The sequence below is a fragment of the Ascaphus truei genome, chromosome 5 (genome assembly GCF_040206685.1).
Source record: "Ascaphus truei isolate aAscTru1 chromosome 5, aAscTru1.hap1, whole genome shotgun sequence".
In the NCBI taxonomy this organism is placed as follows: domain Eukaryota; kingdom Metazoa; phylum Chordata; class Amphibia; order Anura; family Ascaphidae; genus Ascaphus; species Ascaphus truei.
In genome coordinates, this window is record NC_134487.1 from 13,544,047 (window position 1) to 13,571,480 (window position 27,434).

The 27,434-nt window shown below is 49.0% G+C and overlaps 1 protein-coding gene across 1 annotated transcript in view; it reads left to right on the plus strand.

Annotated features, from left to right (window-relative positions):
- The window catches only part of EXOC4 (exocyst complex component 4), a 409,051-nt gene that overhangs the window by 263,022 nt on the left and 118,595 nt on the right, over positions 1-27,434 (plus strand). Inside the window, exon 11 of the mRNA XM_075599349.1 lies at positions 22,191-22,410. Within this exon, the coding sequence (XP_075455464.1) occupies positions 22,191-22,410 (220 nt within the window). The remainder of the gene's footprint in view (positions 1-22,190; positions 22,411-27,434) is intronic.

Consider the following 27,434-nt stretch of genomic DNA (forward strand, 5'->3'; position numbering starts at 1 on the left):
ACTGATGACTGTGGCAGGTTCACCCAGGTAGTGGGGTGTCCCCTTAAAAACCATAACATTTCCATGGTAATTATTAGCGGTCTAAGGTGTTTGCAAGCTTTAGCTAATGTCTTTTGGAGACGAGGCTGTCAATCCTAGAATTTGCAGATACTGAACATGTGCCGACTGTTGTATTCTTTATACAGTGTTTATCAAGCCATAATTAGTCGGGGAAACAGAAGCAGCTAATTTGTATGAAGTCTTGGGAGCTGAAGAAAAGAAAACAGTACATTTTGAAAGGATAGAAATAATTAAAATTAATATTTTAAATGGAGCCAATTACATTAAATTGATTAAAATAGTTTTTGGAACCACAAAATGGGACTGACTTTACATAAATAAATACAGGTATATTCAAATCATTTTTAAGCCTGGAAATGTCCTTTGTTTTGATTTACGATGAGGGTTAGGAATGGGTAAAAGTGATTTGGTAATCGTGAGTGCTCCTAAGATAAGGTAATTCGATTTATTCTCACCCACTCCTACTGTAGCTGGAAGGCCTCCAATTACTTGCACTTGCAAAAATACTCGTCTAATTATTTGTGATCATTCGTGGATGGAGTAAAAATAATTGGAATTAATGTTCCGATAATATTGTTCCATAATAATATTATAATTGTATCTTTTCTTGAGGCTTTAAAAAAAAAAAAAAACCTTTGACAGAGTAACTCGGGGAATGTGAGATATTTATTGGTTGAAAGCAAAAAGTTATTTTATCAAACCAGGTAATTACCATTGATGATCTGTCCAGTGCTCATCATGTTTGGTTAATTTCTGCAAAGCTCCATATACTGTACAGTCTATAGATTTGTATCCGAACCATTTACCAGGCAGTGAAGAGCCCATCTTCTTTTCACAGATCAGATTTGTACGGGTGAGTTGGTCAGCGACTGCGCTTGACCTTCTGATGCTTCCGTGCAATGTAGGATGATGAATCGCACTAATGACCGTGTAATTCTATGGGATTTACATGCAGCCTCTTCAGTTTGTTCGGTCTTCCTGGGAGAAGCTCCGATAACGGTCACTTCATCGTAATGACCACAACATAAGTGTTACGTTTCCAAGCCCACCTTAAAGGGGATGATTGGAAGAAATAGCCACTATGATGGTGTTTCCAAGGTGGTAAAATAACTGGAATAATAACGGCACTTAGTTTTGTGTGATCGTTAATTGTCCTGTTAGCTGGAAGATCACAGTGGGTCAGTGAATCCTATGGCTATGTTTAGTATATAAAACTATACAGGCGGTCCTCGGTTATCGGAACCCGTTCTGGAAGTAGCGCTGGATAGTGAAACCGCTGTAAAGTGAGTCCCATGTTAATCAGTGGCGGTGAGCGTCGGATAACGCATTCCAGTATCGAAAAACGGCCCGTAGGGAGGCATTGTTATGCGTTGGATATGCCATTTGTTACGATAACGAGGACTACCTGTACTTATAATGTATGTGGTGTTGTTTGTATATACTGCGGTGTACATTGTAGCTCCCAGGGTTGTACATAACCTTATACTGTAGGCCCCCAGATCTTTTTCTGGAGGTCTTGAATGCTCCTGTAAGACCATCTACAAGAAACCCTCAAATTGTCCACGTACAAGCCGTCATCATGCTCTGTACCCATGTGGCATGTAAAAAGGTTAGCACCAGCTTGAGAATTCTTAGTAGATAAAATTGTATTGTACAGAGCTCTTCAAACCTCGGTGGTTCTGAAGGTACACCTAAGGAAGAGGCCGTTGAGGTTTGGAATGTTATGAACGCTACAATTTCATCTATGGAGAACGCTCCTGTCGGTCAATTGGAATGTATCACAATCCTCTCTTCTCAGGACAAATGCAGCAATTAGTACAGGGCCGGCCAACTCCAGTTCTCAAGGGCCACCAACAGGTCAGGTTTTAAGGATGTCCCTGCTTCAGCACAGGTGACTCAATCAGTGGCTCAATCAGTGTGCTGAAGCAGGGATATCCTTAAAAGCTGACCTGTTGGTGGCACACACACACTTGCAGCCCCTTCCATTGCATGCTGCCCCTTTCCTAGCACGAAGTCACCTTGCCTTGTATTCCGAGTGGATAGAAATGACATCCATTGGAGCCCCGCGCCGGTGAATAAAACCGTCACAATGTTTTGAAAGGCCGTTCGTTTCCTCCGCCACTCGCGCTCCCTCCCTAATTGCTCACATGGAGACGTCTCCTGCCTGTCTCCATCAAACACAACAGCATTTATTAGCATTTCTATGCTTTGTTATTTTCAATTACGCCTCTGTTCTAAGTGCCCAAACCCTATAATTAAATCTTTTCAGCTCACGGTTCCAGTACAGCTGCACCAATTTGCAAGTTCAACACGTATGCTTCTAGTATAAAGTATTCCCAAGCAAAACACTTACTGTTGTTATGTACCAAATAGCAGAAACGTCTTGGTCTCTAGTTAGAGGGGCAGTAAAGTCTCGGGGGTTGTGGGTTGCTAAAGGTTCGGTCCCACTGTGCAGCACATGTTGAAGTCGGCAGGAACGGTGCAGTCTGACGCAGCAGCAGTGAGAGCCAGTGTCCGTGACATATACAGAATTACATGCGTACATTAGGTTGTCAATTTGGTGCTACAGGGGCCTGCAACACATCATTAGTCCTTGTATATAGTAGGCGCGCGATATAACACGCGATATAACACGCGCCTGCAGCTCAGGCGATCCGTGGCTTGTGGGGTCTGGAGGAGGAGACGCGACCAAAAGCAGCTCTAATTCAATGTTTGGGGGCGTGGCTGTGACGTCACGTGAGCTCACCCTCATTGGCTGAGCCGGGGCCGTCGCGTGGCAAAATCCCCAAATTTTGTCTCGCAAAAAATCGGCCGCGCTCTATGGCTGTGCGCATTGCCTTACAGGTCACGCCATCGCACGCGCGCTCTATGGCTGTGCGCATTGCCTTACAGGTCACGCCATCGCACGCACGCTCTATGGCCTTTCGCATTGCCTTACAGGTCACGCCATCGCACGCACGCTCTATGGCTGTGCGCATTGCCTTACAGGCCACGCCATCGCGCTAACTATGGACGCGGGCTGATATAGCAATGGTGATGTAAGCAGGCACAGTTAAACACTGACCCAAAGAGCTTGCAATCTAATAATAATTCACCATACACCGGCACATATAAAGTGGACAGGTTACACTTCTAGACCAATTTTACCGAGCGTTAATATAATTAAATCTCCGCTTAAAGCACCGATTCCGGCAAAACAATGTTAATATATTTCTGTACATAATTGGAGGGAAGGGCGCAGGTGCGGAACGCCGCTGTTTTCAGCATTCGGGGCCTCCCCCGGCTCACCCCGTATTTTGGTGCCGGCTCTCTTCATGGTGAATGCCACATGGCTATCCGTGTTGCCCTGTAGGAAGCGGCCACCGATGGTGCAACCACTGGTTGGCCCACAGATCCCACGAGATTGCTGGTTTCCCAGGAAGGCTCTGGCAAGTATCCCGGTAAATATCCCGGTAAATATCCCAGCACTAAAATCTCATTCATTTCAAGTTACTGTGTGGTACAAGTGACCGGTTAAGTACGACAGGGATAGTATTGCAGCGGGGCTCAACTCCAGTCCTCAAGCACTACCCCCCCCCCCCCCCCCAACAGGTCAGGTTTTCAGCTTCAGCACAGATGGCTGTCTGTCCCAGCTTCAGCACAGGTGGCTCAATCATAAAGACTGAACCACTGATTGAGCCACCTGTGCTGAAGCTAGGATATCCTTAAAACCTGAATTGTTGGAGGGTCTTGGGGGGCTGGAGTTGAGCCCCCCTGTAGCATCAGAAAGAATTTCCGTTGACGCAAGGAAAATACACACACGCACACGCGTGTTTTATAGGACATGAATACTTCGACGTTTTACTTAAGATATAATCTTTCTTAGGGGAATGAGGAAGTTATTACATTATTTTGATACCTGCTTTGCGTGACTATCCCACGATTGTCCGGACCGCGGTTCCGGGGATGCAGACGAGACGCCTGTAGCTGCGCTTTTGACAATTACACTGTTGTTGATGCTGAGCAAATCCTGATTAACACCAGTACGTACAGTTCCAATTAGAGGGGAATTTAATTACACAAATGTGTCAACATAGCCTAATGCGCAACAAAGTAATTGCCCCGCACATCAATGTCATTTGTATTACTTTCTTTATTTCCCCCACTTTGCAGTCATATAAGAGTTAGAGGGAGGTGTGTGAGGCCAGGTCCCCAGTGGCCTCAGTGGCGCCGCACATCAGATACGCACCTCTATCACGCAGGCCACAGCAGCTGCATGTGTGGGCGCTCACGTATCGCGCTGGCGCGTGCCCTGGCAGGGAAGACCATCATTTTTTCTACCCGTGCCGCGACGCGATCATATGCTCGGCGGGCAGCCAATGGAAGGGCAGATATGCTCCGTCATGGCCGCGCACCCTCCTCCCCCCCCCCCCCGCGCATCCCATCGCTCTCCCGCAGAACGCGGCTTTCGTGCGTGCACAGGTCGCCAGGCGCGCGTGCAGCAGTCAACACTGGGGCCGCAGCCCAAGGGATTGTGAGAGACCTGGATCAGGCAAAACGAGGCCGAAAGTGTTAGTGTGAGGAGTCGGGAGGAACAGGGCCCTCTGTATAGGGCCTTAGCAGGCAAAAAGGTTAGGGCAGGGGTGCGCAAACTTTTCCCCCTGTGACCCCCTGCCTGCTCTCCTTCCCGGCTCGCGCCCTTCCTCCGCTCCCCCCCTTGCCTTGGCTCCGGCGTCAAATGACTGCGCGGGGGTCATGCCATGGCAACGCAACATCATGTGACCCTGCGGCATACATACATACATACATAGACACTAATATATACTCATAAATATATACACACATACATATATACACAGTAATACATACACTTATACATATACGCATACATACACACTAATATATACAGGGAACGGGGCGCTTACAGAGGCCCCACGCTCTTCCCCAAAGCATTTAAATTAAATGCCGGGGGAGCATGCCAGGACTCTGTAACTCACTTGCCTCCGGTGGCTTCTGGCGATGCCGCGTCAAATGACGCCACGGGGGTCACATGATGTAACGCGATGTCACATGACGTCAGAAACGCCGGTGACAAGGTATGGGGGAAGGGGAGACACGACATGGGGGGGAGGGAGAGCAGGCATGTTTGTGCAGACTAAAAGGTTTGCAACCGCTGCTCTAGGAGAGTTATTGGACAGACTGGTTGCGCGTTGCGTCCGTGCATGTGCACCCGTGGCTATGCCAATTTCCAAATTGCCATCTGACAGTCTTCCACTGAGCCACTGATTGAGCCATCTGGGCTGAAGCAGGGATAGCCTTAAATCCTGACCTGTTGGTGGCCCTTGAGGGTTTGGAGTTGGCCACCTCTGATCTAATTTAAAGCAGAACTATACAACATTAAAATACAGCAAACTGCACACATGGAATATGAAATGAATCCATGAAACAAACATGATAAAGATACTATAATGCTGCCGGTTGCTCACCACTGAATTATACGTATATTTGTATCTGTAAGGCGCCAGCCATATACTGGGAGATCCCTTTTGTGTTAGTCAGGATTGCGCTGCGCACACGTTGCACTGCAGCGCACTTCTTTTACCTGCACAAAGTGCTCTTGCAGCAGCGAAGTATTTAATGCTAATCACTTTTTCTAATTATCTTTGCCTAACGAAAGCGGTGTGCGAAACCGGGGGAGGAGGGGGAGGGGGAGGGAGACAAACGGCTGTGTTGGTGCAGACATAAGAAGAAATTCAAGTCCAAAATAAGCCGAGCATATTTGTTTTAATTAGCGCGAGGAGGTTATTAGGCTGAGGCACGGCAGTCACCTTATGGCATTGATAGATGAAGGGCCGGTCCCTTCTCTGACGGCATTGATGGATTATCCGTTCAGACTGCTTACACAGGGGAAACCTTGCACATTCACGGGGAAATGTGACTCGCAGGCGACTTTCTAACCCAAACTTGCCTTTAAGACGAGAGCATCCTTCCTCAGGCTGAAGCTGTGAGAAGTCAGGTGAAGTACGTGTTGGAGATGTAACATTGCCACTTAAGACAAACGTGCTGCAGGAGCAAAACTCGAGAGCCAACCCCCCAAATGAGTGAGATTTGGGGAGGTTCAGGGACCAAAGCGACAGGAAGTCGACATACGGTCTTAATTCTACAAGTTTGAGTCCAGACACTAACTTTGTTTTCTTTGAGCAAATATTTTAGTCTTCCCATGATCTACTTCTACTGAAGGCAGTTTCATATCGCAAAGCATCTGTCCTGTTAAAGAATTCTATAAGAATAATGGGATCATTCTGACCTGGAAGGGCTGAGCCTATTGATAGTTTGTGACTCGCTTTAAATCAGTAAGACTTACCAATGGTCCTGAAAGAATCTCTTTAGATTGGCTTGCAGAATGTAGCCCGGCTCTAAAGGAGTTTAAATCAGGTCGAACTACATACATGGTAAGGCTCAGTCTCTAATACCTGTTCAGGATGCTGGGTCGGTGCAGGCTGGGCTCAGTCTCTCATACCTGGTCAGGGTGCTTGGTCGGTGCAGGCTGGGCTCAGTCTCTCATACCTGGTCAGGGTGCTGGGTCGGTGCAGGCTGGGCTCAGTCTCTCATACCTGGTCAGGGTGCTGGGTCGGTGCAGGCTGGGCTCAGTCTCTCATACCTGGTCAGGGTGCTGGGTCGGTGCAGGCTGGGCTCAGTCTCTCATACCTGGTCAGGGTGCTGGGTCGGTGCAGGCTGGGCGTGGATATGCAGATAGAATAAGGATGGGCACCAGGAACTTTTATTGTACACCCTCCCAGCATGTCTAAACCCACCCAATGTGTTGGAGATAGCGCTATCCCGTTGAGTGTTAGTGCACTACTAAAGGTACCTGCCCGGGGCTCCGACCCCCGGGTACAGCAAGATAACAGGATTGGATCCGCCTGATCCGACGTGACGTCCGCCTACGCGTGGGGTGAATTCCGGCGTGGATAATATCACTGTGCACCGTACTGTCTGTACCTTGGGTTTGGTCCGTCTCCAGCCCGCAGGCCGCAGTCACTGCGTGGCGGGGTCCTCCGTGAAGATAGTCTCTATCTAGAGGGGGGTCTGAGCCCAGACCCAGTGATCAGGCTGCACACTGCGGAGTGGTTCCTTGGGTTAATCAAACTGCTAAAGGGGCAGATCTCCTTACTTAAGGCCTGTCCCTGAAGTAACCACAAGCTGGGGCAAGGGTAATAGTTATTTGGGGGTGACTGGCCTAGTGCAAGGGGCTACTGCTCCCCTGCACCCTCACTTACCCAGCTCCCGGCTCCAACTGACTTCTCTCTCCGCGCGCGAAAAGTATCTATTCCCTGCTGCAGGGAATCTTTGACCCTCATTGGCTGCTCTGGGGCACCTGCTACATGCCTCCCTAGGCCTCATGGGAATTGTAGTCCCGCGGAGGCTACTTACCATTGGGGCCGCGTGCACGATCGTACTGCGCATGCGCGACTCTGTAATGGCCGCCGCAGCTCCCGATCGCTATGTGCGACCACTGCGCATGCGCACGCATATTCATAATGGCGGCCCCCCGCTAGCCGGGTGCGCCGCAAAGGACCGGCTCACCTCACCAACCGCCCGACACCCGCAACTCCCCCCGCAGGAGGTAGGAACCATCGGAGTGCCAAGTGGAACCTGGCTGCACACATATATATATATGTTGTAACATAGTGAAAGCATGGTAAACCTAGTCTCCGAGACGTCAACTCCAATGACTCAAATCAGTGAGCATTGGGTTCGAGAAATTAAATTTTAACAGAAAAGTGCAGATTTATATTAGTGAGAGTCCACTAGTAGGTCTATTAGACAAGGGGTGCTCAACTCCAACAGCTCAGGTTTTCAGGATATCCCAGCTCTAGCACAGGTGGCTCAATAAGTCCATGCTTCAGCACAGGTGGCTCGATCAGTCCCTGCTTCAGGATAAGTGGCTCAATCAAAGACTGGGAGTCTTTGACTGAACCTCTGATTGAGCCACCTGTGCTGAAGCTGGGATATCCTATAAACCTGACCTGTTGGGGGGTGGGGGGGGGGGGGTTGAAGACTGGAGTTGACAACTCATGGGCAGTTCACATGTGAAATTCATTACCCGTACAGACCGATGGCAGATACAATAGATTGGTTCAAAAAAAGGTTGGCCATATTTTTTAGAAAGGAAAGGTATAGACGGGGTTATATTCTGTAGCTCTGCCATGTGTTGCGCTGAAGCGGTAATAACATGCATTTTGCTCTGCATCCTTCTAAAGACCACTACCCAAATTGGACCAATGTCCACATTGTTAACCCCTTCCCTGGCAGCACGTAGCAGCCCCTAACAATGTTTCTAAGTTATAATAAAGCTCCGATCTCAGAAATGAGACGCAGGACTGTTACAAAGTATTGCGGTTATATCTGTATTTGTGCTCATTGATCCCAGATGTAATATAAAGTGAAATTGTCCCTCACCTTATAAATACCTCACCTTAAAATAATTGGCAGAGAGAAGTGCGCGCGCGCAGCGGTTTCACACACTTCATATAAAGGGCGCAGAATTACCGCAATACGGGGGACGTGCGGCACAACTATTTATTGTACCGAGGGAATCCGCAGGATCGGCGCCGTGGTAATGTCACAGCCTTTGAGGTGCGTTCGAAATCGCGGTGTCTTGTGACCTTGGACAAGTCACTTCGTGTCCCTGTGCCTCAAGTACCAAATTAGAATGTAAGCTCTGTAGGGCAGGGATTCATTGTGCCTGAAAAACTCCTGAGTACAGCGCTGCGAACACTGCCAGCTATTGGAAACTTATATTATTGTATTCATCTCTTCCCTGAAAATATGTTGAGTACAGGGCAGCCAAATTCCATGCAGGTTTGTGTGGTTGCGTGGGGGTTAATTAGGTGGGGGTGTTTATTTGAATATTACTGTTGTTGTTTTGTTTGCTCTCCCCATGTAGGTGACCAACTCGTGTTTCATTGATCAGCTCCTCCGCCGTGTAAGCTAATTATACAATGGGATGGTTATAATAAAGCCCGCCGTGTCTGCGGGGTTTAATAGAATGTCGGCGCACACAACGCAGGAAGTAATTGGATTGACAGACACAAAGCCAGTTATTATACTGTTATTATCTGATTGAAATAAGCTGGCAGAGGCGCGTGCAGCTGTAGCATAACTAATCTGATAATAATGAAGTCCGCGCTTCCAGGAGCTCGTGCAGCCGACATGGGAGGTGAAGGCAGAGATCGGTAATAACGGAGTCTGTCGGGGGAAACCAAAGCTCAGCTGAAACCAACCGTGGAGCTCTTATACCCTCCCGCCCCCACACAGCCCCCACAACCCACCAACTCGCAGCCAAAGAGATATGGAACCTCAACGGTCTATATTTACTAAGTGATGCTATGTCTTTCGGGGCAGGGAGGCACCCTTACTGACCATTCACCAGAAGGTGTCTTATGGCAGGGGGTGCTCAACTCCAGTCCTCATGCACCCCCAACAGGTCAGGTTTTCAGGATATCCCAGCTTCAGCACAGGTGGCTCAATCAGGCTGAGCCTCTGATTGAGCCACCTGTGCTGAAGCAGGGACATGCTGAAAACTTGACCTGCTGGGAGGGGGGTTTTGAGGACTGGAGTTGAGCACCCTTGTCTTATGGTTTATGGCATAGTCATTTAGTAGATATGGGCCCATGTACTGTAAGTATCAGTGTAAGAAGGCTTTGCTATTCAATGTTAATCCTCTGTTCTTCTGTACATGTCGTCAAGACAATTCTGGTCTTGATGTTTTGGGGACTCTCTATACAAGATCTCCCCCCCCACCCCCTTGCAGTTAACACTCCTCTGTTTGTCCCCTAAATTCCAGATGGCATACAGACACATGGGAACCTCTGCTAGTTTGCGTTTAGTACAACACATTTAAAACACACCGTGCAGTGTGCGGGCAGACATGCCAATAAATAGTTATCTATTGACGGGTTATTCACTGAGCAGGGGGATCTGGGAGGAGGGATAGTTTGTATCCTCGGAACAGCAACTCTGAGAGGACATATATTTTACTGCTCACCTAACATTATTCACACTGAAAGATTGAATGGATTTTAAATGACGTTTATGATGATGGCCACTCTGTTACATTATCATTTTATTCATGTTATAGTTATTATTAGTAGAGGTATTTTTCTTCATGTGAAGTGCTAAGTGTTCTTATGCTATAAATATATTACCGTGTATAAATATAGCTAAATCCTAAAGCGAGTGTCACAGACGTCTACCAGACCAATGTAGGAGTTTAATATGTAAGTGAGAGAATGGATGTTCGGGCCCCTTATTCGCTATGCTGTGAAGCATCTCGCATCTTCCCACGCAAGGGTAAGATGCATTCATTTACTGGCCATGTGCATTTAAATGTCCTTGGAATAGTCGCTTGTAAGCACTACATACCAGGGCAGGAGTGGCCAACCCCAGTCCTCAAGGGCCACCAACAGGTCAGGGTTTAAGGATATCCCTGCTTCAGCACAGGTGGCTGAGGCAGGGATATATAGTCGCCCGGGGCGACTGCATTGTGGCCGCTGTCGCCTGCTACCTGCAGCGGTGTCCCACGGCTTCTCCGTCTTGATCTTTAAAATCATGTTTTTCCTCCTGCAGCACTATTCAAAATGGCCGCATGGCGTCATGACGCTGTGTTGCCATGGTAACAGGACCCTGTGTGACATTACCGGCCATTTTGAATAGTGCTGCAGGAGGAAAATATGATTTTAAAGGCGACAAAACCGCAGAATGCCGGGAGACGCTGTCAGGACCCCGCTGCAGGTAAGTGTCGTCGGGAAGGGGGGGGGGGGTAGAGTGATTTTTGGGGGAGGCGACTGGGTTTTGGCCCAGGTTGTCGGGGGGGGGGGGATGATGTGTGTGTGTGTGTGTGTATATGTGTGTGTGTATTCTTTATTGGCTATATGCTAACGGTGGAGGTTTTGTGTTGACTTTTTCACCCACCATAACGTAAAATGTATGGTAAACCTACCCAGCCTAGAAATATTGCAAAGAAGTATAAACCAACCTCACACTGATGATACCCATCAAGGTTGAAACATGTCTGTGAGTGGTTTGACTTGCTTTGCTAGTCCCATGCTGTGTTTAAAAGCTGTGTGAACGGTGATACATCAGCTTAAATGGGCTCCATGTGAATGGAATATTCCAGGCAAAAGGTGACACATTGTGTGCTAATTTGCATGTATTTTCCCAGAATCCCTTGCTGCAGTGGGAGCACTGTATGCTAGGAAGGTGATAATGAGACCTGTCTAAGGTTGAGTCCCCGCTGGCGCTGAGCTCGGCGCGGTTACATGTATATATATATATATATATGTTCCCGCGGGCACACACGCTCGGCGCTTTAGTAAACACATTTTTTTTTTTTTTATTTAAATTTTTTATTGAGCATTTTTTTACATACGAAATAATAATTAACAAAACATATAACAGATAAAAGGGGGGGTCGGGAAGATGGGGGAGGGGTAGCATTTGTAAAAATATAGCATTGTACACAACAATTAAATTACCACATGTATCACTCTGTTTAAAATATTCTAATCTATATATGGGGATATACATGCAAGGCGAAACCAAGGAGCCCAAATCTCAGAAAATTGCGAGGTAGAGTTGTTCAGATAGGCTGAGAGTTTTTCCATATAAACTACTGTATATGCCAAATTTTGTTATTTATTTTATTTAAGGATGGGGGGGCAGGTTGTTTCCAATTTTTGGCAATTGTACACCGTGTAGCATTTAACATTTGGGCTAGTACTCTAGCTTTTTTCCGGGAAATATTAGCTATTGGCTTGCTTAACAATTTATATACTGGGTCATGTGGGACAGTGATTTCTAGGATCTTGTGTATTAAGGTGAACACTTCCGTCCATGTTTGTTGGATTTTGGGACATGACCAGAATATATGCAGAATATTCCCCACTTCACCACAACCACGCCAGCACAGTGGGGAGACCGCTGGGAGAAAAGAGTGCAGTCTGGCAGGAGTCATGTACCATCTGAATATTAACTTGTAAATATTCTCTTTTATTACAACGCACAATGAATTTTTGGAGGCAGCTTCCCAGATGTCTTTCCAGGTATCGAGATCTATACAGACGTTGAGATCTTTTTCCCAGGATACCATATATTTATCGGGGGTTTGATTGCTCTTGATAGAGGATAGACTTTGATATATTCTGGAGATAATGCAGTTAAACACATTTTTTAAACGTTCCCGCTTGCTCGATAGCCCGCAATGCGCCCCCCCCCTCTACCTCCTCCCCCCTGCGCGCGCCTGCAAGTTTCAGGACACCCGGCGCTCATGCTCTAAGCATGAGCGCGCTCAGCGCCAGCGGGGACTCAGCCTAAGGCCTCGGGCATGGTGCCTCGGGCCACGCTGATCAGCGCTCCTGCTCTGCCTCGCCTGCTCAAACTGGAGCTTTTTTGTGTCCTGGCAGGTGAGACCGTGATGGCGGGGCAAAGGCGTGGCGGAGGTGGAACGGAGGCGTGGCGGGAGGCGGGGCTAGTCCCTCGCTCCCATTGGATGTGAGCGTTCACGTGACCGCTCCTCCGCTTCCCTGAGCGGCAAATTTTAAATTTGCCTGTCTGCTCAGAATTTCTCAGCCTCCGCACGCAGCTGCTAAAGCCGCGCTGATGACAGATGCAGGGGGTAAGTGCATCTGCTCATCACGGCTCAGCACAGCCCTATCTACTATGTCCCAGGCCTAAGACATGTGAATGTGCTCACAAGTGATTTTTGTTGCCTTTTTCACCCACCATAACTTAAAATGTGATTGATATATATATATATTGTGGCCCCTTTTCTGATCAAGCCCATTTGGAAAAATAATTGAAGGCATAATTACGTATATGGCAACAACAGGATCTGCTCAGCAAGGTACAGGGCGGATAAACAGTTTTATCTTAATATATAAAATCAAAGGTTGGTACTAGCTGCGGTGAATGTGATTGGTCCGTGGCCACCCCGACTGTCATTGCCCAAGAGGTACGCCCCACTGTGACACACACCGCCCACACGACTGTCATTGGCCAAAACTTATAGTGACATCACTGACACACACCTACTTCACTGTCACACACTTGCACTGACAGCATACCCCCACAGAAGCCCTGCAGAGTCCTTGGTAAGTTCATCTCACACTCTCACCCCTGTGTACACACACACACACACACACACACACACACACTTTACATTTTAATATGTCCTGTTTCACACACATACTTTACATATTAATATGCCCACTTTCAAATTCCCGTTTTCTATTTATTCCCCATCCTGTGTAAAGTATATTATTCATTTTCATTAAATCATCACCGCCAGCCACGTTGTGCATTTCTTGCTTTACCTACGCACTTACCAATTATTTTCTAAAATGGCCGCAACACCAACTGACATGTGCGCTCCGCACATGCATATCTCTATGCGCTCCTCTCAAATTTCCCTTTCTCTATACGCTCATGCACAAGTGTCGCTACATTCAATGGCCACTTTCACAATATGTCCCTTTTTCTATTTATTCCCGCAACAGCAACTCACATCTGCGCTCCGCAACAGCATATCTCCGCACCGGCATATCTCTATGCGCTCTGCTCAACTGTTAAATTATCCCCCCCCCCTCCTGTCCACTGTCCCCCCCCCTCCTGTCCACTGTCCCCCCCCCTCCTGTCCACTGTCCCTCCTTCCCTCTGGGGGCTGGGAGAGGGGGAGCACACAAATAGGGGGGAGAGGAGGGAGCAGGAAATTTAACTCACGGGCAACGCCGGGTCTCTCAGCTAGTATATATATATAACCATAATACTGAGTTAAGTTATGGTGAGTAAAAAAAGTGACAAAAACCCTCCACAGGAAAGCAAATATGCAAATATATTTGCATATATATATATATATATATATATATATATATATATATATATATATCTACTATATATTTCTGAAAGTGTCCTATGTGTCCGGGTCTGTATGTGTCTCCCTGTGCCACTCCCCGTGTCCCTAGCGGCAATCTCATTGGACCTTCCTCAGGCCAATGACATTGCTCCCTTGGCCCACCCGCCCCCGCACACCTCACACCACTGCCTCAGGCCAATGAGATTGCTCCCTTGGCCCCACACCCGCCCCCGCACACCTCTCATTGGCCTGCGCCCAACACACCAACACCACTGCCACACTCTCCCAGCCCTCACTGACCTTTGGTCACAGCACCTAAACCTCAGTTCTCTGGGAGATTTGGTAACGCTTCACAGCACCTAACCCTCATTGCAACGCTTCACAGCACCTAACCCTCACTGCTCTGTGAGACGACGCTTCACAGCTCTCACATCTCAACCAAAACAACTGCGGAATCAGGTACAGACACTTAGCTATATATATATTCTTTTCACCACTGCAACACTACCCACTCTCACACAACACCGCACGGTCACCCCACCTCCACACAACGCACGCTCACCTACACACACCGCACCATCAAAGAACAACACACCACCTGTTAACAACCACCCCCCCACCAATGCACGCCACGAACGCACGCCACACCTCTCCCAGTAGGGCCTCACACATCACCTTAACACTCCTGCAACATCAATGCTTCACTATATGACATAGCACTCATTCCATTCTAATACACCTCCTCACACATGTCTGCTTTATGCACGACAAAAAACCCCTCCAGGGACCACACATCTCGCCTTCACCCTGCTGCCACATCCGTGTTTCAATCTACACAACAAACACTCCTGGATACCGGCCTCCCCCCCCCCCCCCAAACACTCCCGTCCCACAAATGCCCCCCCCCCCCAACCCCCCCAAACACTCCCGTCGCACGGATGCCCCCCCCAACCCCCAAAACACTTCCGTCACAAAAATGCCCCTCCCGTCCCACGGATGCCCCCCCACTAATTACTCACGGACACCTCAACACCCCACAAACCCTCTCTCACTACCTCCGTTCAGGGCCCTCATCCCAAGTGCGCACGTGGAGCGCCAACAATACATCCACACCAAACCCTCCTCTATACCGCCCGCACCACACAATAAACTCCCGTCGCACGGATGCCCCCCCCAAACACTCCTGTTGCCCGGATGCCCACCCCTCCACAAACACTCCCGTCCCACGGATGACCCCCCCACCCCCCCACAAACACTCCCGACGCCCGGATGCCCCCCCAAACACTCCCGTCCCACGGATGCCCCCCCACAAATTACTCACGGACACCACAACACCCCACAAACCCTCTCTCACTACCTCCGTTCAGGGCCCTCATCCCAAGCGCGCACGTGGAGCGCCAACAATACATCCACACCAAACCCTCCTGTATACCGCCCGCACCACACAATAAACTCCCGTCGCACGGATGCCCCCCCAAACACTACCGTCGCCCGGATGCCCCCCCACCCCCCCAAACAGTCCCGTCCCACGGATGCCCCCCCCAACACCCCCAAACAGTCCCATCCCACGGATGCCCCCCCCCAACCGCCCCAAACACTCCCGTCCCACGGATGCCCCCCCCAGTCCCACGGATGCCCCCCCCCAACACCCCCAAACACTCCCGTCGCCCGGATGCCCCCCCCCCCTCCACCCCTCCACAAACACTCCCGTCCCACGGATGACCCCCCACCCCCCTCACAAACACTCCCAACGCCCGGATGACCCCCCAAACACTCCTGTCGCACGGATGCCCCCCCACAAATTACTCCCGGACACCACAACACCCCACAAACCCTCTCTCACTACCTCCGTTCAGGGCCCTCATCCCAAGCGCGCACGTGGAGCGCCAACAATACATCCACACCAAACCCTCCTCTATACCGCCCGCACCACACAATAAACTCCCGTCGCCCGGATGCCCCCCCCAAACACTACCGTCGCCCGGATGCCCCCCACCCCCTCCCCAAACAGTCCCGTCCCACGGATGCCCCCCCCCAACACCCCCAAACACTCCCGTCGCACGGATGCCCCCCCAACCCCCCCAAACACTCCCCTCCCACGGATGCCCCCCCAAACACTCCCGTTGCCCGGATGCCCCCCCACCCCCCCACAAACACTCCCGTCCCACGGATGCCCCCCACCCCCCCAAAACACTCCCATCGCACGCCCCCCCCCCTCCCAAACACTCCCGTCGCCCGGATGCCCCCCTCTCCCCCCCCCCCCCCCAAACACTCCCGTCCCACGGATGCCCCACCCCACCCCCCCAAAAAACTCCCATCGCACGCCCCACACCCCCCTCCCAAACACTCCCGTCGCCCGGATGCCCCCCCACCCCCCCCAAACACTCCCGTCCCACGGATGCCCCCCCAACCCCCCCAAACACTCCCGTCCCACGGATGCCCCCCCCAACACCCCCAAACACTCCCGTCGCCCAGATGCCCCACCACCCCCTCCAAACACTCCCGTCACACGGATGCCCCCCCCAAACACTCCCGTCACATGGATGCCCCCCCCCCCCCAAACACTCCCATCACCCGGATGCCCCCCCACTAATTACTCACGGACACCACAACACCCCACAAACCCTCTCTCACTAGGGCCCGCATCCCAAGCGCGCACGTGGAGCGCCAACAATACATCCACACCAAACCCTCCTCTATACCGCCCGCACCACACAATAAACTCCTGTCGCACGGATGACCCCCCCACCAACCCTCCAAACACTCCCGGCCCACGGATGACCCCCCACCACCCCACAAACACTCCCGTCGCACGAATGACCCCCCACCACCCCACAAACACTCCCGTCGCACAAATGACCCCCCACCACCCCACAAACACTCCCGTCGCACGAATGACCCCCCACCACCCCACAAACACTCCCGTCGCACGAATTACCCCCCACCACCCCCCCAAACACTCCCATCGCACGGATGCCCCCCCCACCATCCCCCCAAACACTCCCGTCGCACGGATGACACACCACCATCCCCCCAAACACTCCCGTCGCACGGATGACAAATCACCACCCCCCCCAAACACTCCCGTCGCACGGATGACACACCACCACCCCCTCAACACTCCCGTCCCATGGATGCCCCCCCAAACACTCCCGTCGCTCGGATGCCCCCCCAAACACTCCCGTCGCACGGATGCCCCCCCAAACACTCCCGTCGCACGGATGCCCCCCCCAACACCCCCCAAATACTCCAAAATCAACACAATGCACATTAAGTGCTCTGGAACACGAACCGGCCACACACCAAAACCTGCCCCTAAACACACACACACAACACAAAATCACCTCAAACATTAAATAATAAAATATATTTTAACAAAATAAATTCTGCCGTCTGTGTACTTTCTGATACTAACACTCTACACACACACACACACACACACACACACACAACACCCATAACACACTCGCACACATACACACAACTATCAAACAACACTCAAATCACACACACAACACTCCCTCACCCACACAACACACACACTTTCAAACAAAATTACAAAACATTTACACGACATTTTACAATTTCTGTACACATTATTACACTACATTAACACATAATTATTTACGGTTCACATCACGGGCAACGCCGGGTCTCTCAGCTAGTATATATATATATATATAGTTTTTTTTATTTATATATATATATTGTACTTATATACTTGTTGCAGTGTAATTCCATTTACTTACAGTACATTATCATTCCATTAAATATATACAGTATATTTCTGCCTTCTCGTCCACGTATGTCTATACATACAGTATATATTCGTTGATCTCCGTTATATTAGGAATTGTATGTTTAATATATATTTTGTCTAAAATGTATCATCTAATTTTAATTGTCCACGTCTGTCTCTGCCCATCCATCTAATGTTACCAGCTGATGTACATGATAATATAAGATTGATTGACAATGTTTCTATCTGGCTGGTTTATAGCAGTTTGTCTAGTAATATCCATGCTTCTGGGGGGGGGGGGGGGGGGGGAAGAGGGGGGGCATTAAAATCCCAGAATCCCCGGAAAGCAAATCCGACACAGCTACAAAACTTTGTTGGAATGAAAGGAGAGAACCTTAGGGAGATATAACTTGTAAATCAGGATAATAAAAGGCAGCTGTTGAGCTCCGCCGAGCGCGGGCGCTGAGGCAGCAGGAATGGAAGCTGTGCGTCTACTGAAGGATTCTGCATTCATGCACAAACGGTGGGGATGCCACCGGCGATGAGAGATTCCCAAGCCAAACGCAGCATGCGCACGCAAGCATCTGGGGTGTAATTCAACTTAAGTACCCATAACACCACACCCCAGATGTCTTGTAACCACTTGTAAAATGTTTACAGCTCACTTCTTCCTTGGTTTGTTTAACCAAAGGCATTCTGTACATGTGCTTAACTCTCTCAGTACCCACGTGTCTACATGTCTAATAGTGCAAGGTGCCACAGATGTTTAGGCCTCAGAGTAACTTGATCACAAGGCCCCTCTAGATTGTAATCTCTCAAGAGCAGGGCCCTCATTATCTTGTGTATTTTTTTGTTTGTCTTTATTTTTGTGCACCTCTGTTTATTTCATTATCAAATCTGTGTAACCCCTTTGTACCACGCTGTGGAATTTGTTGGTGCTTTACAAATGCAGTAAACCAAGAGTGGCCAATTCCAGTCCTCAAGGGCCACCAACAGGTCAGGTTTGAAGGATATCCCTGCTTCAGCACAAGTGAGCCACTGATTGAGCCACCTGTGCTGAAGCAGGGATATCCTTAATACCTGGCCTGTTGGTGGCCCTTGAGTACTGGAGCTGGCCACCCCTGCAGTAAACGGTGATAATAATTTGTCTTACCCCTGAAGAAACCCTTCTCTCTTGTTCACGTGGCTTCTATTGATCATGCCCCACGATAGCACAGTACAGCATTTTGCTCTAAAGATGGCGCACGTATATGTACAGGTGCATCTTGTATCTTTCCTGCGGGCATTGGAAGGGTTCATGCAGCAACTACTCACAAACATTAGGAGATCTCCTTTCTGAAGTGAAGGGACCTGGTTGAAATCTTCTCACAATGAGTGGCTTATTGGTTAGAAATGCATCCTTTGGAAAGAATGGATCTGATTTTCAGCATTTGGCAGGGTTGCCATCACTCTGGGTTTGACCCAGAGACTACGTGTTTTGGCCACGTATCTCCGGGCTACGGTTTTATCCGGTAAACCTCCGGGTGGTGGCGTTCGGCGGGGTCTTCCCGGCATCTCGCCCTGCTAGTAACTCCTGTCAATATGGCCGCGCGGTGTCAAATGGCGTCACGTTGCCATGTCAACGGGAATGCTACGTGATGTCACAGCATCACGTGACACCTGTTGTTATGTGATGCGGCGACGCATTGCCATGACAAAGTGATGTCACGTAGCGTCATAAGCCATCCCATTGTCATGGCAGCTTGACGTCATGAAGTCACTTAGCGTCATGTCAACGCAGCGCCATTTGACACCTCGTGGCCATATTGACGGGTTGCAGCGGGAGATGCCAGGAGGATGTTGGAAGGACGCCGCCGCCACCGAAGGTAAACACGAAATGTAATAATGTTGTCTCCGGGTTGACCTTCAGTAGAAGGTGGCAGCCCTGGCAGTTGGTGTAATCCACTCTTAACAGCTGCGGTAAATGCTGGTCGATGAATGTTCCTTGGGAATTTCTGTGCTCGGCTCCTTCTGTTTGGCTGCCTGAGCCCAAATCTACGACATTGGAGACTTTTAGCCAATGTTGATTTAGGGCCCTATTTACTAAGCAGCACTGCTCCACAGGACACCGTCCAGCACATCCAAGTACAGGGGTGCGCACATTTTTCCTCTGTGCGCACCCCTGCCTGCTGCCCTCGGCGACCTCTTTCCCTCTCCCCCCCCCCCCCCGCTCAACCCTGACGTCAAATGACATGCGGGGTCATGACCCGTCGCTATGGTGACGTCACATCGCTATGGTGACGTCACGTGAACCCGTGACGTAATTTGACGCCGGGTTACCAGAACGACGCATTGCGGGCAGGTTAGTGTATTGTAGAGGCCTCGCGCGGTCCCCCATCATTTAATTTAAATGCCTGGGGGGAGAGCTCAGGACCTCTACAGCTGCCCCGCCCCCACGCGGAGTGCGCCCCCCAGTTTGTCCTTCGCTGGCCAACTACATATGACCCATTCAAGCAAATAGGCTGTATGGGTGTATTTTGGCACAGACGGCTATGACAGCGGTGCGCAAACTGGGGGGCGCGAGATTAACGGCGGGGTTTACAGAGGCCCCGCGCGCTTCCCAAAGGCACTTAAATTAAGTGCCTGGGAAGTGGCGAAGGCCTCTGTAAACCTCACTTACCGTGGTTCAGCCGGCATCTGGAGATGCGTCGCCATGGCAACGCAACGTCATGACGCCCAAACGCCTGGAACCACGGTAAGGAGGAGGGAATGAGTGGGGCGTGCGGAGAGTAGGACAGCCGGCAGGGGGCGCAGGGAAATAAAAGATTGTGCTCCCCTGTTCTATGAAGTAACACCACTTGGTTCATGTTGCCCGTGATCCCGTATCTAGTTCCTAAGTGTATATTTTGTGGAATATGATGTTGAGTTCCGACTACGTGGGAACGGGACTTTGCGCTAGTGGAATCCATTAACTCTGTATGTGCCAGTATGATAAGCCAATGAGGGGCACATTGGGTTTGGAGCTCGTGGACTCAATGGCCCCATATGATTCTGTTTTCACTTCCTGTTATCTCTGAGGTTCCTAAGCACATGCCTCCACAAACCTTACAAATATTACAGATACATTGATGATCTGTTTATAATATGGACAGAGGGCGAAGATAATCTCAAACAATCTTATGAGTCCTTCAATTCATTCCGCCCATTAATTAAGCTCCAAGTAGACTATTTGGCAAACCCAGTAAACTTTCTAGATACCGCAGTAACACTGAAGAATGGCCACCTACACACATCTGTACACAAGAAACCCACATACAGATGTAGTTACCGCCCTAACTCCAGCTTCCACTTCTCACAGCCAGATCATTCCATAAATGTGTTAAAATCCAAACCCTCAACGCAATGTTTAAAAGCACTCAAAACGGCAAACATTTGAACTCAATATAATACTATGACACTAAAACAAGAGGACTTAATGCAGGTATATTTTCACTGACTACCATAATTATGCGTAATGTTACTTCCTGCCTATCTGTGCATTATACAATTAACCTCCTTCCCCTCCCTGCATCCCCACCCCCTGCGCCCTGCTGATGGATGTAGGGTCCTTTGTCTCACTGTCCTTTTCCTCCACTTATTGTCCTGTCTGTTTATTTCTTCATCTGCCTTAGATGTTTGTCTTTTTGTACATCTGTGTTAAGCTCATGAAATCTCTATAAATCAGTATCGCGGACCTGAGGAAGAGAGGAGGGCTCTCTACAGCTTGTCTTATAGTAGCAATTGTTAGTCCAAATATGAAAGGTATCCCCTAATACTGAAGTACTCTATTGGGTTAAATCCCAATATTTTGGTACTTTTTAATTTTTTGCAACAATATTACTGTAAACGTATTTCCAGGGTTTTTTTTTTTAAAAAGCAGTCTTTATTGTGGGCTTTTTAAGAACTATTTTATATCATGTTAGAATAACTGCAGGATTCTTTCATCAGCTCAGTGTTGGGCAATATCCAACCCGTAGTTATAAGCAGTATGTTTCGTATATATCTCAATATTTTCTGTTGTGGTTTTCATAACGAAGTTTAACAAACTAATAGACATGCAGGTAGGGTGGCCAGGTGTTCGGTATTGAACCGGACTGTCCTGTATTTGGATTCTCGGCCAAGTAAAAAATGAGAGGGTACTGTAATACTGGACATATATCTGTCCGGTACTTTCCTCCCTGGACATAGTGAGTCCATTATTTTTGGAGAAGCCACCTGGCAACCCTACACGCAGGCCCATATTTATTAAGCGTTGCTATTCCGCAAGACACCAAATGAATGGATAACACATTGTTTTCCAACAAAACCTAAAAAAATATGGGCTCTGTATCTGTAAAATGATAGAGACGTTGTGGCATCGTGGAGTGTTTTCCGGGTACTGCAGCTCCCATATATTATGGGAGGTAGACCTACAGCCCAACAATGGTCCATGTCTTTTCGTTGACCCACCTTTTTTTGTTTTACTGTTTCTCTTCCCAGATTTATTCAAGAGATAGAGCATGCCATGGGGCTTGGGCCGGCCAAGCAGTGCCCCCTGCGGGAGTTCCTCACCATCTACATCAAGAACATCTTCCTGCACCAGGTCCTGGCAGAGATCAACAAGGAGATAGAAGGAGCCACCAAGGTGTCTGATCCCTTGAAGATACTGGCCAGTGCAGATACCATGAAGACCCTGGGAGTTCAGCGTCCGCTCTTACAGGTATGGTCACATTTGCCCCCTGTTCAATAAGATCTCTCATCAGAGAATAATTGGAAGCAGCAACCCCATCCAAATCACAATATACAGTGGTGTGAAAAAGAAAGTGCACTGTCTTTGAATTCCATGGTTTTACATATCAGGACATAATAACAATCATCTGTTCCTTAGCAGGTCTTAAAATGAGGTAAATACAACCTCAGATGAACAACAACACATGACATATTATACACCGCGTCATGATTTATTTAACAAAAATAAAGCCAAAATGGAGAAGCCATGTGTGAAAAACTAAGTACACCTTATGATTCCTTATGCCCCTCCATGTCATGACCGCGCACACCCCCTTGCTCGCTTTCCAAAAACCTACAGTCCACACATCGCCGGAGAGGAAAGCTCGCGCGAGGCAAGTAGCGCTCGCTATGGACAAAGCCTTACAGTCGTTCTGTAATCTTAGATAATAAATCATGCATTAAAATGGCACAGCAGCTGTTACCGGAGTAAAACCCCTATTTAACCTTTAACATGTCCTAATAACATACCAGGTACCCGATGGGCACTTTAACCCCTTTTTTAGGGGCCGTTCCGGTTGACTGTGGCCAGCTCAATGTAAAGGAAAGCAGAGCTCCCTCCACTTCTGCTTTCCTGCATCCGGGTCTTGCTCGCTCCTAGTGATTCGCTTCTGGAGCAATCGTGATGCGGAAGTGCCGATGGCACTCTGGCACTGCCGGTCCCTGGCATAGTAAAGGTTCATTCGCTGGGAAGGCACCTTTACCTGGAATTCCCGAGCCAGAGAAACATGGCTTCATAAATTCTCTTCTTGTTCAACCACTCCTGTGTGGCTTTGGTTTGTACTTCGAGTCAGCTAACACTGTAGAACCAGGTTCTAACTCTGGGTTTACAGACTCAGTGTCTTTACTCGCTGAACCTCTCTCCTTCTCACCTTGCAAGTTGGTAACTCGAGGCAGGATTGCCACCTTATGTTTAATGATAACCTGGAGATTTAGATTTTTTTTAAAGGTTTTTATGTATATATTTAACTCTCTTACCTTCTCCAGCGGCGGCATCTCCCCCTGCATTGTCCCGTCAAGATGGCTCCGCGGCGTCAAATGGACATGATGGTGCCGCGTCGTCGCGTAACATCCTGTTGTTATGGTAACATGACACCATTTGACGTTACAGAGCCATTTTGACAGGACCATGTAGGGGGAGATGCCGCCACCGGAGAAGGTAAGAGCCAAAGTCCCGCACGTTTCCCTGCACCCAACATCCCAGCCGGCCCTGCAGTAACCCGGAGATTTAAAATCTCAACCCGAAGCCTGGAGATACCTCTCCGTAACCCGAAGCCTAGAGATACCTCTCCGTAACCCGAAGCCTGGAGATACCTCTCCGTAACCCGAAGCCTGGAGATACCTCTCCGTAACCCGAAGCCTGGAGATACCTCTCCGTAACCCGAAGCCTGGAGATACCTCTGCGTAACCCGAAGCCTGGAGATACCTCTCCGTAACCCGAAGCCTGGAGATACCTCTCCGTAACCCGAAGCCTGGAGATACCTCTCCGTAACTCGAAGCCTGGAGATACCTCTCCGTAACCCGAAGCCTGGAGATACCTCTCCGTAACCCGAAGCCTGGAGATACCTCTCCGTAACCCAAAGCCTGGAGATTCCTCTCTGTAACCCAAAGCCTGGAGATACCTCACCATAACCCGAAGCCTGGAAATACCTCTCCGTAACCCGAAGCCTGGAGATACCTCTCCGTAACCCGAAGTCTCCAGGTGGAACCTGGAGTTGTAGCAAGCCTGACTCTAGGTCATTCCTTTAAAAGGGACAGTCCATCCTAGGATGAAAGGGAAAAAACTGCATGTTTTATAGGTTAAAAAGAGCTAATTATCTTTTTTTTTAAATAGACAATTATTTTGATATAATGTTTTAAAATTGCTAACATTTCCATGGTAAACCTCAGCTTTTGGTTGTTTATACACCATTTATCTAATGTCTTTTGGTGATAAGACTGCCAGTCCTAAAAGCCACAGGTCTTGCTTTTATTCTCTGTTTTTTGTTATTAGGCAGACACCGGTATCTGATGCTTCACTTCAATTTTGCTGGAGAAATGTGAAACCATTTTAGTTTTTCACAAGATATAAATATATGATGATATTTGTAACACACCAACATATTGCGTAGTGCAGTACAATAGGGTCGGTAAAGAGGGCCCTGTCCCAAGGAGCTAGCAATCTATTAGGAAGGGTAAGTGGAAACATTGGGTACAGGGGGAGAAGAAGGTTGCTGTGTTCGGATAGCATCTGCTTATTTTAAGGTGTTGGTGTTGGGGAAGCAGTAAAAGGGAGTGTGCGGAGGTAGAGCTGTGAGAGCAGGTAATGTGTGAGGGAGTTGGCATTGGGGAAGCAGTAAGTGGGAGTGTGCGGAGGTAGAGCTGTGAGAGCAGGTAATGTGTGAGGGAGTTGACGTTGGGGAAGCAGTAAGTGGGAGTGTGCGGAGGTAGAGCTGTGAGAGCAGGTAATGTGTGAGGAAGTTGGCGTTGGGGAAGCAGTAAGTGGGAGTGTGCAGAGGTAGAGCTGTGAGAGCAGGTAATGTGTGAGGAAGTTGGTGTTGGGGAAGCAGTAAGTGGGAGTGTGCGGAGGTAGAGCTGTGAGAGCAGGTAATGTGTGAGGAAGTTGGCGTTGGGGAAGCAGTAAGTGGGAGTGTGCAGAGGTAGAGCTGTGAGAGCAGGTAATGTGTGAGGAAGTTGGTGTTGGGGAAGCAGTAAGTGGGAGTGTGCGGAGGTAGAGCTGTGAGAGCAGGTAATGTGTGGGGGAGTTGGTGCTGGGGAAGCAGTAAGTGGGAGTGTGCAGAGGTAGAGCTGTGAGAGCAGGTAATGTGTGAGGGAGTTGGGGAAGCAGTGAGTGGGAGTGTGCGGAGGTAGAGCTGTGAGAGCAGGTAATGTGTGAGGGAGTTGGTGTTGGGGAAGCAGTAAGTGGGAGTGTGCGGAGGTAGCGCTGTGAGAGCAGGTAATGTGTGAGGGAGTTGGTGTTGGGGAAGCAGTAAGTGGGAGTGTGGAGGTAGAGCTGTGAGAGCAGGTAATGTGTGAGGGAGTTGGGGAAGCAGTAAGTGGGAGTGTGCAGAGGTAGAGCTGTGAGAGCAGGTAATGTGTGAGGGAGTTGGTTTTGGGGAAGCAGTAAGTGGGAGTGTGCGGAGGTAGAGCTGTGAGAGCAGGTAATGTGTGAGGGAGTTGGGGAAGCAGTAAGTGGGAGTGTGCGGAGGTAGAGCTGTGAGAGCAGGTAATGTGTGAGGGAGTTGGTGTTGGGGAAGCAGTAAGTGGGAGTGTGCGGAGGTAGAGCTGTGAGAGCAGGTAATGTGTGAGGGAGTTGGTGTTGGGGAAGCAGTAAGTGGGAATGTGCAGAGGTAGAGCTGTGAGAGCAGGTAATGTGTGAGGGAGTTGGGGAAGCAGTAAGTGGGAGTGTGCGGAGGTAGAGCTGTGAGAGCAGGTAATGTGTGAGGGAGTTGGGAAAGCAGTAAGTGGAAGCGTGCGGAGGTAGAGCTGTGAGAGCAGGTAATGTGTGAGGGAGTTGGGAAAGCAGTAAGTGGAAGTGTGCGGAGGTAGAGCTGTGAGAGCAGGTAATGTGTGAAGATGGAAATGCTTCAATATATGTCTGAAATACTTGACCCAAGACCAATAACTGAGCAGCTTTAACATCAGCAAATGGCTGACACCCTTTGGCTGTGACTCGGGTGATGTTTCTAAGAGCGTCTGAGGTGAAGTGAAAACAATTGTGCAGCAAACAGACCCCTACAGCAGAGATTCAGGGGAGAGGTGCTGAGGATATCCAAGTCTTTGAAGTTGTGTCTCTCATGATGTTAAGCCTCTCCACCTTGGCTTAGGCCTCAGCCAGGGTGGCGCTGAGCGGGCGGGCGCGCTCACGCTGGCCGCGATGAAACACAGAGGCAATGTGTGTGGCCAGCATGAGCAAGCTCCTGCTCGGCGCTTGGCTGTTTGCAGAGCAAGCAAATTTGAATTTGCCGCTCACATGCGCGTCACGTGAGTGGTTCCGCCAATGAGGGCGAACCAGCTCCGTGATGTCGTGGCTGCGCACCCAGGCTAACGCTCACCTAGCTGGCCACAAATTGCCCGACAGGGTGCGCCAGCGCGCCCGTACCCTGCCTGGCCGCGGCCTTGGTGGACAGGAGCAGTAAAGGTGAAGCACATTGAGGAATGTCTTAGGTGGCCGCTTTTGCTGCGACTTAGGACACATGGGTAAAGCGGTTACTTTCATGGGCGATTCACGCTTTCTAAGAAAGTCAATTACATGATGTTTAAAAACTAAATAAAAATGTACCCATAACGGGGTACTAGCCCTTTAAACTTAGTCCTGTTATTCTCGATTTACATATAAACCATCCTAGAGTGTCTCTGTTCTTGTTGTTCTGTGCCACGCTAAACATATGCAGATTCTTTTAATGCATTTAATAGTCACCAAAGTGGATTTCCAGTCTAATAATTAAAAGCATTTAATATTATTTTAAGGCGAAATTGTGGGCTGTGCACTTTATTTCAGACAAATCTAGACTTCTCTTGCCAGACCTGAAACGCTAACCTAACTGTGAGCTAACAAAGTCTTCTGTTCTAATTGCATAAATCACCCCATCGGCTCCCACGCTGGGTGATTACAGAATCCAGCCACAGTCTGTGTTTGCATTATACTAATAAAATAATGATGGGGAACAAACAATTTCATTATGAAAAATGGGAACAGTTGAACAGCTCTAATAAGAAAATAGTGTTTTCTGCACTCAGCTCGTCTGCTTAAAAGTGAAAACATTGCAGGCTGTTCCCTTGTGTGGGAAGCATTAAGAACACCTGAAGTGGGTGCTGCTGTTCATCACACAGGCTTTGTACAGAGCCGAGTATGCTATCAGCACTTAGAGTGAATATATGTGTGTGTGGAAATAAAAAGCAAAGGCAAACTAGACATACCAAACTATTTTAAATGACATCCCCAAATATACCCCTAAACGCCACTTATGCTCTGCC